General features: G+C 41.8%; 1 protein-coding gene across 1 annotated transcript in view; it reads right to left on the bottom strand.

Moving 5' to 3' along the window:
• dnah6 (dynein, axonemal, heavy chain 6) overlaps window positions 1–14417 on the bottom strand; it is a 276461-nt gene that overhangs the window by 101063 nt on the left and 160981 nt on the right. The window contains 3 exon segments of the mRNA XM_060916664.1: window positions 323–490; window positions 724–966; window positions 9059–9199. Coding sequence (XP_060772647.1) covers window positions 323–490; window positions 724–966; window positions 9059–9199 — 552 coding nt within the window.

Below are 14417 nucleotides of genomic sequence, written 5' to 3'. Positions count from 1 at the left end.
CACTGCTATCGTCCATCCACTTTGTGATCCATCGATCTATCCATCCGTATTATAGAACTATAATGTGTTCGATTTCTATCGTCCATCCGTTGACCCAGGTTATAGAAGATAAAATATTCTTATTTATTCATTCATTCATCAATTCATCCATCCAACATACAGAATTTTCCTTCTTCGAAGATCCATCCTGCTTCAATCCATCAAGTCATTTAACAATCAAATAGTCATGAGCATAAATGCATTGTATAAAATTCTAATAATTCTACTTGGATTATCCATTCGCTGTATATATACACACACACACACACACACACACACACACCTGGTCAGCTTTCTCCTGGTCCACACTGATTTTCTCCATGAGGGCATTGACATCGATGGCTTTCTGTTTGAGCACAGGCTCCAGGGCCGACAAATCCACCTTCATCTTATCCACCAGGTCGTTGGTCTCCAAAAGCTTTGTCAGACCGTTCTTCACTCGATCACGAGCCTGCAAACACACACACACACACACACACACACACACAGCACTCTTGGGTTACTCACAAGTGTGAATTCTTACACAGTCACTCATATCACCCTTTGCGTGAGGGTTAGATCTTGGAACCTGTCATGAGGTTTTATGCTCAAATCCCTAGAGATGACCTGTGTCGACTGTTGGTTATCAGTGAACATTGTGTTGCATCCGTATGGAAATGTTATAAACATGTTTATAATCCTCACCGCCTCCAGCTGCTCCCTCTTATTTCCCAGCATGCCCAGGTAAAGGTTAATGAGCTCCAGATAAGAAGTGGGCGTGGTGTAATAGCGGCGGCGGAGCTCCGAATAGAAGCGCTCGGCCATGTCTATCACGCTCATGTGGATATCCACACACATCTGAGACAAAGAGGTCCTCACTTCCTCGCTGCCAAAGTCCACAGTCTTGAAAAACGTCTGAGAGACCGACAGGAGAGCCTCGTGTGGCCACTGAGAGACAAACAGAGAGAGATTAGAATTCGTTATAATGATAATTCAATTATAGGAATGACTTGCAGTGCTGGACGATGGCAACGCTAACACAAGACACACCATGACAGGAGGGGTATTTATACCTCCTATGAAACAGCATATTGGTATGTTTCGTTTTTATTGGCCTCTGTCTATGGCGGCACGGTGGTGTAGTGGTTAGCGCTGTCGCCTCACAGCAAGAAGGTCCGGGTTCGAGCCCTGTGTCTAGCGAGGGCCTTTCTGTGCGGAGTTTGCATGTTCTCCCCGTGTCCGCGTGGGTTTCCTCCGGGTGCTCCGGTTTCCCCCACAGTCCAAAGACATGCAGGTTAGGTTAACTGGTGACTCTAAATTGAGCGTAGGTGTGAATGTGAGTGTGAATGGTTGTCTGTGTCTATGTGTCAGCCCTGTGATGACCTGGCAACTTGTCCAGGGTGTACCCCGCCTTTCGCCCGTAGTCAGCTGGGATAGGCTCCAGCTTGCCTGCGACCATGTAGAACAGGATAAAGCGGCTACAGATAATGAGATGAGATGAGATGGCCTCTGTCTATTATAAGCATTTCCACCACAATAATAACACATGAGAGCATGAGGAAAAAGATTCCCGGGTCTGACAAGACAAAAATGTAACTCTTCGGGCTGATCTCCAAGCGCTTCAGGTACTGCTTATCGACGGGCTGATACCATCTGTCCAGCAAAGCACGGTGGTGGTAGCATGCTTCTCAGCAGCAGGAATGGGGAGACTGGTCATAATTGAGGAAAGGATGAATGCAGACAAATACAGAGAGTTGAAAACCTGCTCTAGAGCGCACACAATCTCAGAGGTCCAAATACTTTTTCTAAAACCAATGTATGTTGCCAGTGTGGGGTGGTGTTAACTTTCACTGCCATGTTGGGTGACATACAGCTGCATGTATGAACCAAGCTTAATGAGTCTGGACATCAAATACTGAATGCTGAGTAATTTCCTCACACATACAGAGTCAGTCCTGGTACCATAACTAAACACGGTTAAGGATTACAGTGGTGCTTGAAAGTTTGTGAACCCTTTAGAATTTTCTATATTTCTGCATAAATCTGACCTAAAACATCATCAGATTTTCACACAAGTCCTAAAAGTAGATAAAGAGAACCTAGTTAAACAAATGAGACAAAAATATTATACTTGGTCATTTATTTACTGAGGAAAATGATCCAATATTACATATCTGTGAGGGGCAAAAGTATGTGAACATCTAGGATTAGCAGTTAATTTGAAGGTGAAATTAGAGTCAGGTGTTTGTCATTCCATTGACTGAAATCAGGTGTGAGTGGGCACCCTGTTTTATTTAAAGAACAGGGATCTATCAAAGTCTGATCTTCACATGTTTGTGGAAGTGTATCATGGCACGAACAAAGGAGATTTCTGAGGACCTCAGAAAAAGCGTTGTTGATGCTCATCAGGCTGGACAAGGTTACAAAACCATCTCTAAAGACTTTGGACTCCACCAATCCACAGTCAGAGAGATTCAAGACCATTGTTACCCTCCCCAGGAGTGGTCGACCAACAAAGATCACTCCAAGAGCAAGGCGTGTAATAGTTGGCGAGGTCACAAAGGACCCCAGGGGAACTTCTAAGCAACTGAAGGCCTCTCTCACATTGGCTAATGTTCATGTTCATGAGTCCACCATCAGGAGAACACTGAACAAGAATGGTGTGCATGGCAGGGTTGCAAGGAGAAAGCCACTGCTCTCCAAAAAGAACACTGTTGCTCGTCTGCAGTTTGTTAAAGATCACGTGGACAAGCCAGAAGGCTATTGGAAAAATGTTTTGTGGACAGATGAGACCAAAATAGAACTTTTTGGTTTAAATGAGAAGCGTTATGTTTAGTTTGGGCCTGTTTTGCTGCATCTGGGCCAGGACGGTGTAGGTACAATCACAGTTACTATTAATATTAAGTGATCAATCTCATTAAATCAGTCTCATTAAATTTGAAGGTTAATAATTATATTGAATCAATCCCATTGAATCATTTAATTTGACTCATTTGAATTGAATCATACCATAGAATCAGTCTCATTGAATCGTTTGAACTGAATCATTCAGGTGAATCATTCAGGTGAATCATTCAGTGAATCGTTTCATTAATCCTGGATAAATTACCAAACAGCTAAATTATGGTATATTTCCAAATTATTATTGATCACTTACCATATTACATAAATCATCTGCACCTTTTTGAATTCTTTGAGAGATTGGGGACTTCAGATATATTGGAACACCAACAAGATGAATACACACAGCTTTGATAATAAATGAATTTATTATAACAAAGATAAAAATAAAATGAATAATGTCAGCAGATATATTCAAATATGATGGTCATATATGTGTGTAAGAGTGTGTGTGTGTGTGTGTGTGTGTGTGTGTGTGTGTGTGTGTGTGTGTGTGTGTGTGTGTGTGTGGTGTGAGAGGGCTATAAAAGTTTGGAATGTTCTGTGAAAGGGAGAGCCAGGGTGTGTGTGGAATGTTATCTGAGGTGTTGGGGGGAAGGTGAGTCCCCCCCCGTGATTTGCCTTGAGACAAAGGAATTCCACCTACTTTATAACATTATCAAATTCACTGAAATCTTGATAAGGTCAAAATGTACAATAAGAATGAAATTGAGGATATTAGTAAGGAATAAGAGAGAGAGAGAGAGAGAGAGAGAGAGAGAGAGAGAGAGAGACATGCACAGCCTATCTAATTGAGATATTAAAACAAAACAGATCAATTCAACACGCTGCATGTTTAACAGTGTAACAGATAAACCTGGGTTTAAATTCACACTATTTCAATAAAACAACTTCCTAAAACTAGCTTAATTATTATGCCCAAATGCCAAAGTCTTATTTAATATTTTAGCAAGATATGAAGAGATGTTCGCCATTGTAGAGCATGTGAGCCGCTCGGGTAGAAAGCGCAGTCTTCTTGGGTCCAGCGGAGCACTTGGGTCGTTTCCGTGAAGGCAGAGGATTCTTGATCCGAACTTCAGTGTTTGTGAGGAAAAGTCTCTGATCAGAATAATATGCACAGCGCTTTTGAGTTAAAAAGGATTCAATCACTTCTTAACTTTTAACTGCCTGGGCTGCAGTCGTGACGTCACTTCCAATACGAATAAACCGGTTGTAACTCACTGAGTTTAAAATCGCGTGATCTTAGAGTTTACCTTGGCCAAGGGTAAGAAATCGTGCTGAATGATGGATCTTGCAAGAAAGAGGTGTTTTCGGGTTTGAGAGCATCTCTTTATGCGTCTAGATTCCTTGAAAACCAGACACGAGAGACAAAGAGCGGAGCATTCGCGGGTTGTTTTATGCTTCCCTGTATGCAGCGGTGACTCCGCCCCGGCATGACACAGGTCAACGCGGAAGTTGGCTGGGAGTTGTAGTTCTTAGACACAAAATGGCGGACTGTACCTACAACGGCTTGCCATCATTGATGGAACAATGAATTCTGAATTATACCAGTGAATTCTAAAGGACAATGTCAGGACATCTGTCCATGAGCTGAATCTCAAGAGAAGGTGGGTCATGCAGCAAGACAACGACCCGAAGCACACAAGTTGTTCTACCAAAGAATGGTTAAAGAAGAATAATGTTTGGGAATGGCCAAGTCAAAGTCCTGACCTTAATCCAATGGAAATGTTGTGGAAGGACCTGAAGCGAGCAGTTCATGTGAGGAAACCCACCAACATCCCAGAGTTGAAGCTGTTCTGTACAGAAAATTCTAAAGGGTTCACAAACTTTCAAGCACCACTGTAAGTATCACATAATCCACATGTATACACACACAAACTTTACTGTATTATTGTCTCTCTCTTGCTCTCTCTCGCTCTCCGGTCTCACACACTCTACATAGCAATTAGCACAACGCTCTCATAAACTGCCTGCAGAGATCCATCAGCATGCGACTCATTAACGCTCTGGCTGAACAGAAGAAAAGCAGAAGATCGGAAGCAAAAAGAAATGAGAGAGAGAGAGAGGAAGCTGACACTGCATGAAGAAAAAAGAATGAGTGCTCTAACACACACACACACACACACAGCTCTCTCACATGAGACCCAATTGCATTCATGTCTCTACATTTTACAAATGAATCCAAAAGACAATAAAGAATAAAGCACATGCTTTAAACTTTTAAAGTCAAACTAAACATGCCTTGCTTAATGAAAGTATGAAACAAAGCGTGAATGGTTTTGTCACTGAAAAAGTTCGACGCAATTAGACAAGTGAGTCTGACAGGAAATTGGTTTTGCATCAGAAAACAGAAATGCCTGTCAGGTTCCAACTTGCATATTCATATAAATCTGGATGCTTCCATTGTCTTCTGTTTTGTCGAAATCCATTTATGCCTTCTAGGAATTTAAGCTGAACAACATTTCAGTCGTGTGAATGTCTGACAACTTAACCAGAAACGTAGGTATTGCTAATGGCTCATTACACTCCAGCTTTGACGAAATAACAAGGACACATCAACACTCACGAACCTCATCCCCACAGGCCGCCTCAGTAGATTTTATAGCAGTGTCACTCTAACATTTCTTCTAAAACACCCAATATTATCTCAACTGTTTGCAAAACAAACTGTATTTACGAAAACAGTCACACAAAAGCTCTTCATATGCTTGTAGATCCTCTCAATAGGGTGTGCGTATAAAACTGGAAGCTAAAAAAGATTTTCAGGGAGGCATAATCATCTTTCAGACTTGTACATCCCAGCCGTTTTTACGTGCACATATTTCACCTTCTTACTCTCGGGTCAAAATGATTCTCATATGATCTTTCATGTTTATTAGAGAAACTATGAGTAAAGATTTCTGATAGAGGGAAAAAACAAGATCAACTGGTAGCTCCTGCTCACTTGCGTACCCCCCGCTCTCGCTTATATCAAAACGCAAGCAATCGGAGGAATAGGACACTTATTATGAACGTTGACTTCAACAAATACAACCCCGATTCCAAAAAAGTTGGGACAAAGTACAAATTGTAAATAAAAACGGAATGTAATAATTTACAAATCTCAAAAACTGATATTGTATTCACAATAGAACATAGACAACATATCAAATGTCGAAAGTGAGACATTTTGAAATTTCATGCCAAAGATTGGCTCATTTGAAATTTCATGACAGCAACACATCTCAAAAAAGTTGGGACAGGGGCAATAAGAGGCTGGAAAAGTTAAAAGTACAAAAAAGGAACAGCTGGAGGACCAAATTGCAACTCATTAGGTCAACTGGCAATAGGTCATTAACATGACTGGGTATAAAAAGAGCACCTTGGAGTGGCAGCGGCTCTCAGAAGTAAAGATGGGAAGAGGATCACCAATCCCCCTAATTCTGCGCCGACAAATAGTGGAGCAATATCAGAAAGGAGTTCGACAGTGTAAAATTGCAAAGAGTTTGAACACATCATCATCTACAGTGCATAATATCATCAAAAGATTCAGAGAATCTGGAAGAATCTCTGTGCGTAAGGGTCAAGGCCGGAAAACCATACTGGGTGCCCGTGATCTTCGGGCCCTTAGACGGCACTGCATCACATACAGGCATGCTTCTGTATTGGAAATCACAAAACCGGCTCAGGAATATTTCCAAAGAACATTATCTGTGAACACAATTCACCGTGCCATCCGCCGTTGCCAGCTAAAACTCTATAGTTCAAAGAAGAAGCCGTATCTAAACATGATCCAGAAGCGCAGACGTCTTCTCTGGGCCAAGGCTCATTTAAAATGGACTGTGGCAAAGTGGAAAACTGTTCTGTGGTCAGACGAATCAAAATGTGAAGTTCTTTATGGAAATCAGGGACGCCGTGTCATTCGGACTAAAGAGGAGAAGGACGACCCAAGTTGTTATCAGCGCTCAGTTCAGAAGCCTGCATCTCTGATGGTATGGGGTTGCATTAGTGTGTGTGGCATGGGCAGCTTACACATCTGGAAAGACACCATCAATGCTGAAAGGTATATCCAGGTTCTAGAGCAACATATGCTCCCATCCAGACGACGTCTCTTTCAGGGAAGACCTTGCATTTTCCAACATGACAATGCCAAGCCACGTACTGCATCAATTACAGCATCATGGCTGCGTAGAAGAAGGGTCCGGGTACTGAACTGGCCAGCCTGCAGTCCAGATCTTTCACCCATAGAAAACATTTGGCGCATCATAAAACGGAAGATACGACAAAAAAGACCTAAGACAGTTGAGCAACTAGAATCCTACATTAGACAAGAATGGGTTAACATTCCTATCCCTAAACTTGAGCAACTTGTCTCCTCAGTCCCCAGACGTTTACAGACTGTTGTAAAGAGAAAAGGGGATGTCTCACAGTGGTAAACATGGCCTTGTCCCAACTTTTTTGAGATGTGGTGTTGTCATGAAATTTAAAATCACCTAATTTTTCTCTTTAAATGATACATTTTCTCAGTTTAAACATTTGATATGTCATCTATGTTCTATTCTGAATAAAATATGGAATTTTGAAACTTCCACATCATTGCATTCTGTTTTTATTTACAATTTGTACTTTGTCCCAACTTTTTTGGAATCGGGGTTGTAATGAACCCTGAAACGAGTAAGTAAAGAGCAGTGTCTCTCCCCAGGGATTTCAAATAGCATCCTGGTAAACTGGCATTCTGAAATAGTATTTTGCTTCTTGAAAGAGCGTCAAAATCCACCCTACATGTTTCATAAATACATTCAGTCGGTAAACAGGAAGTCGATGTGCGACAGACCTGAAAACGGTATACATGGTATAGAACCCCAAGCTGAAGCTCGGTACCAAATATCAAGCAGTTGTGATTTGTAGTTGCTGAGAAAAGTGTTACGAAAATTTTGTAAATCCACCTTACATGTTTCATAAATGGGCCATTCCACCGAATGGGTGCCATTTGCTTGTTGTACCACTCCCAAATTAAACTTAATTTGTTATATCTTTTCAACACTGATTATAATAACACACATATTTAACTATTCAAAATGTGTATTGGTCAACCTCGGGCTACGTTAAGTCAAAGATGGCTGCATTTTTTTCAGTCCTGTTACCAAAACTCAAGTGACATCTGAAAGTAACAGGACTGAGTTTTTAGCCTAGGATTAGCTAATACATGGAATTAAGCCACATGGCGTCATCGCTAATAGCATGACCACACTTAGCACATTCTAGTGATTTACCAAAAATCTGTATTTTTAAAATAAACAAATATCATCTAAGAAATAATTTAAGTAACAGGACAGTATGTTGGCATTGACCTTATCAAAGTTAAAAAAAATCATCAAATATACAGAAAAGTAAATGAGAGAACTAACGTTTGGTCTTCCCATGGCCTTCAGAAGACACAACTGATGTAACTTCCTGTTGAGCATGTGATTTATGGAATGTTCCAAATTTGTCAGATGGGGTAATATGTTTGGGTAACAGGACTGAGTGAAAACCCAGGGACACGACTAAAATGTGTATTTTAACTAAGATATTGTGGATTTCTTCTGAAAAAAATATATTTAAACCATGGATAGGATATGGAGTCACACAACAGTGCAAACGAAATAGTTTCTGATGGATTTTAATCATAATATTTCATAGTTAAGTATAAAGTTAGAGTGCGGGGACAGGAAACACATGCTATTTTTCAGTGTTTTACGTAGGTAGTTTTTATTAATCCTTACAATTATATATCTTAAATTTGAAATCAGATCAATGTGCAGGACATCCTGCGTAATCAGGAAATGTATTTTAAAGTACATTTTTATGTGCATTTATACATATAATTTTCTAGGGACGGAAATGGCACCGATTCGGTGGAATGGCTCAAATACATTCAGTCAGTAAACAGGAAGTCGATGCGCGACAGACTTGAAAACGGTACACATGGTATAGAACCCCAAACTGAAGCTTGGTACCAAATATCAAGCAGTTGTGATTTGTAGTTGCTGAGAAAAAGGGTGTTTCGGATGGACGGAGATACAGAGGTAAATCAGTATATCCCCCTCTATCGGAGCGGGGGTATAATTTAAAAAAAAAAAAAAACACGTGATTATGGAGGACTGCGGTAGGTACTGACCTGGACAAACCAGTCGATGGTGCAGCAGTTGACGAGCGAGGGGAACATACGGCAGCGTGAGCGGAAGGCATCACCCACTGGACTCATACACAACACGATGTGCAGCTTCTCCCGTACACGAGAGATGAAGAACTGGAAGACCTGCATACGAAGAGAACATTCAGCATTGTATAATGTAGCATGGCTGGATGAGTGACTTGGTAAACAGAACAGGTAAAAGATATGTAGTGAAAGTTCATTATGTCTAACTACTCAAACTATTCTTTAAGTTCGTTTCTTAAGACAAGGATTTTTTTAAGATGTTACCTTGTTGTTGACAGTTTCGGCGATAAACTTCCACCTTCTTCAAAACAGTCACCAGATGTCGAGTGGTGACGTGCCTTATCAGCTGATGTTACTCTATGGAGGCGTGAACGCCCCGCCCAATTTGACAGGTAGTCCACGCCTCCTGCTGCCAGGTCACTCCTCCAGGACTGCGCTCCAGGTGTGCGACAGCGCATACGCTCCCTCATCCCGGTTCATAGTCCTCTGCGCCCGCTTGCGTATCTCCACTGCCTCTAAAATCCACCGCTGGTATCTATTTTCTTCAGCGCAAATGACTCTGGCCTCTTCCCAATTCATTATATGATTATGTCGTTTGCAGTGGTCTGAAATGGCTGATTTTAGGTTTTCTTGGTGTGCTTTTTCTTTTTCGGATCTTGTGAGTCTTTTTGTTGTTTCTTTTTCACATTCTATTTGGTGTTCTTTTCTGCGAGTATGGAAGCATCTGCCCGTTTCACCAATATAGATTTTATTACATGAACGGCAAGGGATTTCATATATGACGTTGCATTTATTGTCCAGTTGTATTTTGTCTTTGGGGTGAACTAGCAGCCGTCGGAGGTTCTTGTATGGTTTTTCAAATAGAATGTGAAAAAGAAACAACAAAAAGACTCACAAGATCCGAAAAAGAAAAAGCACACCAAGAAAACCTAAAATCAGCCATTTCAGACCACTGTAAACGGCAAAATCATATAATGAATTGGGAAGAGGCCAGAGTCATTCGCGCTGAAGAAAATAGATACCAGCGGTGGATTTTAGAGGCAGTGGAGATACGCAAGCGGGCGCAGAGGACTATGAACCGGGATGAGGGAGCGTATGCGCTGTCGCACACCTGGAGCGCAGTCCTGGAGGAGCGACCTGGCAGCAGGAGGCGTGGACTACCTGTCAAATTGGGCGGGACGTTCACACCTCCATAGAGTAACATCAGATGATAAGGCACATCACCACTCGACATCTGGTGACTGTTTTGAAGAAGGCGGAAGTTTATCACCGAAACTGTCAACAACAAAGTAACATCTTAAAAAAAATCCTTGTCTTAAGAAACGAACTTAAAGAATAGTTGGAACAGGTAAAGAGAATAGAGAAATAACAGGTGAATAAAGGGATGGATGGTTCATCAATTGGACTGGATGGATAGTGAAAGAAATGGTGGATGGATGAGAGTAAATGAAAAGATTCTTGGTGAATGGAATAAATGAATAATATAGAAAGAATAGATGGTTGGTTGAGCAGATGGATGGATGGATGGATGGATGGATGATTTTGAGCAGAACAGATGGATACACTGCAAAAAAAACCCTGAAAACTGAATTTGAGGAGAAAATTCCTTCATACTAGTGAAGCTATCTTGCTGCATGGACAGATAATTTTACTTGACAAGATATCTTGGAATAAGTTGGTTACAATCTAGAACTAGTTTTAATAATCTCAGAGTTGGTGTCTTGTATTCTTCTAATAGGAAATGCGAGATCGTTTCAACTATCTCATCTCATCTCATTATCTGTAGCCGCTTTATCCTGTTCTACAGGGTCGCAGGCGAGCTGGAGCCTATCCCAGCTGACTACGGGCGAAAGGCGGGGTACACCCTGGACAAGTCGCCAGGTCATCACAGGGCTGACACATAGACACAGACAACCATTCACACTCACATTCACACCTACGCTCAATTTAGAGTCACCAGTTAACCTAACCTGCATGTCTTTGGACTGTGGGGGAAACCGGAGCACCCGGAGGAAACCCACGCGGACACGGGGAGAACATGCAAACTCCGCACAGAAAGGCCCTCGCCGGCCACGGGGCTCGAACCCGGACCTTCTTGCTGTGAGGCGACAGCGCTAACCACTACACCACCGTGTCGCCCCGTTTCAACTATATTCAAGATATTCTAACTTGTTAAGATATCATTTTTGCAGTGTAGAAGAATACAAGACACCGACTCTGAGATTATTAAACCCAGTTCTAGATTGCAACCAACTTATTCCAAGATGTCTTGTCAAGTAAAATTATCTGTCCGTGCGGCAAGATAATTTCACGAGTGTTAAGGAATTTTCTCCTCAAATTCAGTCCTCAGTTTTTTTGCAGTGTACAGGGGAAGCCATGGCCTACACTGCAAAAAATTAAAAACTGGATTTGAGGAGAAAATTACTTAAATGGTTTTTAAAGTGCTAGTCTAATGAAAATTGCATCAGAAAATCCCTGGTTTTCTGTGCGTGATGTGCTCAGATCAGGGCTTTGAACCGGTTCAAGGAACGAAAACGAAAACCGGGAACTTTTTCTATTTCACATGGAACAGAAACGAAACCAGAAACTTTATTATTTTTTATGTTCCGGAACAGAAACGCTTATTAAAAATAATGGTAACCGGTTAATACCGGTTTTTATTTCGTTCCTCAAAGTTTCCGTAGCCTACAAATAAAAAAAAAAGTCATTCTTCTCCTGCGCAAGTTTCTATGACTCGCTGGGGTTCACTTCCTGTGTGACGTTCGCTGACTGAATGGAGAGAGCGGGAAGGTGGACTACTATCACATCTCCATGTGATAAGTGAATTCCTGAGCGTCTAAGCAAAGAAGAGCCTGAACGTTGCAACCTCCCTATTGGCTGTTTGTAAAAATGTATCAGTTGTTGCCCTTCCCACGGGAATCATCGCGGGCTCGAGAGACGAGACCTGACGAGTTAGTTCGTTGGTAGCAGAACAAAATGCCTGGACACAAATCGGGTTTTCAGAAAAGGAAAGAAAATAAACGGAGGGTCGAAAATACAAAAAAGGAGGCAGAAAATGCAAAACGAGTTTTAAGGTAGGACAAATGGTTACTTTTCTGAGGCAGCCCGCCGTGGCTGCCTGCAGGCTTATTTATTATAACCCATTTAGTTAAAATAGTTGATATAAAATGTTTATAGTTATAGTTATGTGATGGTTGTCCTGATTTAGACTGGTGTTTTGTTTTTTGTTTTTTTTGGGGGGGGGTGTTGCGCGATGTTGCACCCGGGTCCAGATTAGGGCAGAACCGGCCCTGGCTACATTTCAGGTGGAGTTTGTTTTATGAATGTATGTACTTGCATAGATGTGTACTTGGTCTTCCAATATGGCGCCTAACAAAATCTCGCGGCGCGGTGACGTCATGCGGTAGCCCTCTATAGGGCCTGACTAGCCTTTGGTAACACACTAAACGAATTCTCTTTCATTTTTGGCACTTTTTCTGTTTGTGTAGATGGGAAGACATACTGAGAATCCAAATCGCCAACATTTGAAATAATTGTTTTGAATTATTTCTTGTCTTATTTAATGAAGGTTGTAATAGAATTAGCCTACATTTGGCTTAAGCTGGATGAGACAGAGACATCATTTTATAGCCATTTGTTAAACAGCTGACAGGGAACGTAATTAACCGTTCCGGGAACGAAATTTTTTTCTTCTAACCGGTTCGGGAACGTCTATTTAATGGTGGAACCCAAAACCTGAAACGTTAAAATTCCGTTTCTGTTCGGAACGAACCAATAGGAAAAAAATTCTGGTTCAAAGCCCTGGCTCAGATACGTTGCAAAGTTGGCGGATAAAATAAAAAATGGGTTTGAAAAATGGATTTTTGCATCCGAATTCTGTTCCGAAAAATCACTAAAAGCTTGTCTGTCATTATTAGATCGCAGCGATTTACAGGTGTGACATCATTTGTGCCAATGCCTTCTTTTGTGTCCACACAGGACTCTATACTATTCTCTGCAGTGGTGTGCGTTCTTGATACCGATTCTTTTGAAAGAGACACAAAAGCGCTTCAAATTTGTCCTCAATCTTTGGTTGGTTGTCTGAGGAAGATTTAGAACCTATAGAGGATTTCGACGTGACGTCACAGGTCACGTGACGCCCCGGTGTCCGCCATTTTGAAGGTCAAGCTAGCTAATGTCAACAACATAGTAGCTGGTATGTTACTGTAGCAATGTTTACGTTCAGTCATTTGGATGACTGTTAAAACCTTTCAGTCTCAAGTTTTTCCTTTACTGTATTTACTAGTTTACTGAGCTAGCGCGCTAGCTCGGGCAGGCTGGGAGCGAGCGTTCTAGCTCGGGCAGGCTGGGAGCGAGCGCGCTAGCTCAGTAAACTAGTAAATACAGTAGAGGAAAAACTTGAGACTGAAAGGTTTTAACAGTCATCCAAATGACTGAATGTAAACATTGCTACAGTAACATACTAGCTACTATGTTGTTGACATTAGCTAGTGCTAACAGCTAGCTGCTAGTGCACTGCTACAACTACACCGACCCTAATAATACAGTTCTTGGTCATTGCCTGGTAACAGCAAATTTATAACGGGCCATGTCTCAACAGACTAAGAAGTTATTTCAATGACATTTAATAACATTTTGTTTATCCTGAGGACCGAAAGTTAATGAAAATGTGAACAAACCTTAGCTGTAATAAGATGGCGACCACCGGCTCCAGGGACGACCCACTGATGTAGGCATGTTACCCAGCCTGGTTTTTAACGACATAGGTATACAGATCATGTGGGCCGAAGTCAGGTAAAGACGAGGGCTTGGTGTACTTCCGTACGTCAGTGAACAATCCTGGTGGAAGCAGGTAAACGTCGTTCTCTAAGCCTGCTAACCTCAATTTTTGCAAATAGCTCTCCCTCTGCTCGCCCTGTAAATGCCCTACGTCGCTGGATAGTGAAGGTGTTTTCTGCATCTTGCTCCTTTTTCTTTTATGTTTTTTTTCCCTGGTATTTCCCACACGCCTGACTGCAGGTCAGGAAGATCACCCGCGCTGCAGCGCTGCAAAGCCAGAAAAAGATAGCCTGGTAACACGTACGGATCACGTACAGCAGCATCATTGATTTTCTGGTGATATCGCTTCTTACTCGCGTCATCTAGGCCGGATAAAATACTCGATAATGAGACTTCGTCATGATCAACAGTGTATCGCTACCGGTAGTCGCCATATTTGTGACCGTCAAAATGGCGCCGTCTACTTGTTGACATGGCAACGGTCACGTGGGTCGAAAACCTCTATAGCCACGGAGAAAGAGGCGGATGGGTTTTTTTG

This window comes from Neoarius graeffei, chromosome 3, assembly GCF_027579695.1.
Source record: "Neoarius graeffei isolate fNeoGra1 chromosome 3, fNeoGra1.pri, whole genome shotgun sequence".
Lineage (NCBI taxonomy): Eukaryota > Metazoa > Chordata > Actinopteri > Siluriformes > Ariidae > Neoarius > Neoarius graeffei.
The sequence above is the reverse complement of the archived record's forward strand: the minus strand, read 5'-3'. Positions and strand labels throughout refer to the sequence as shown.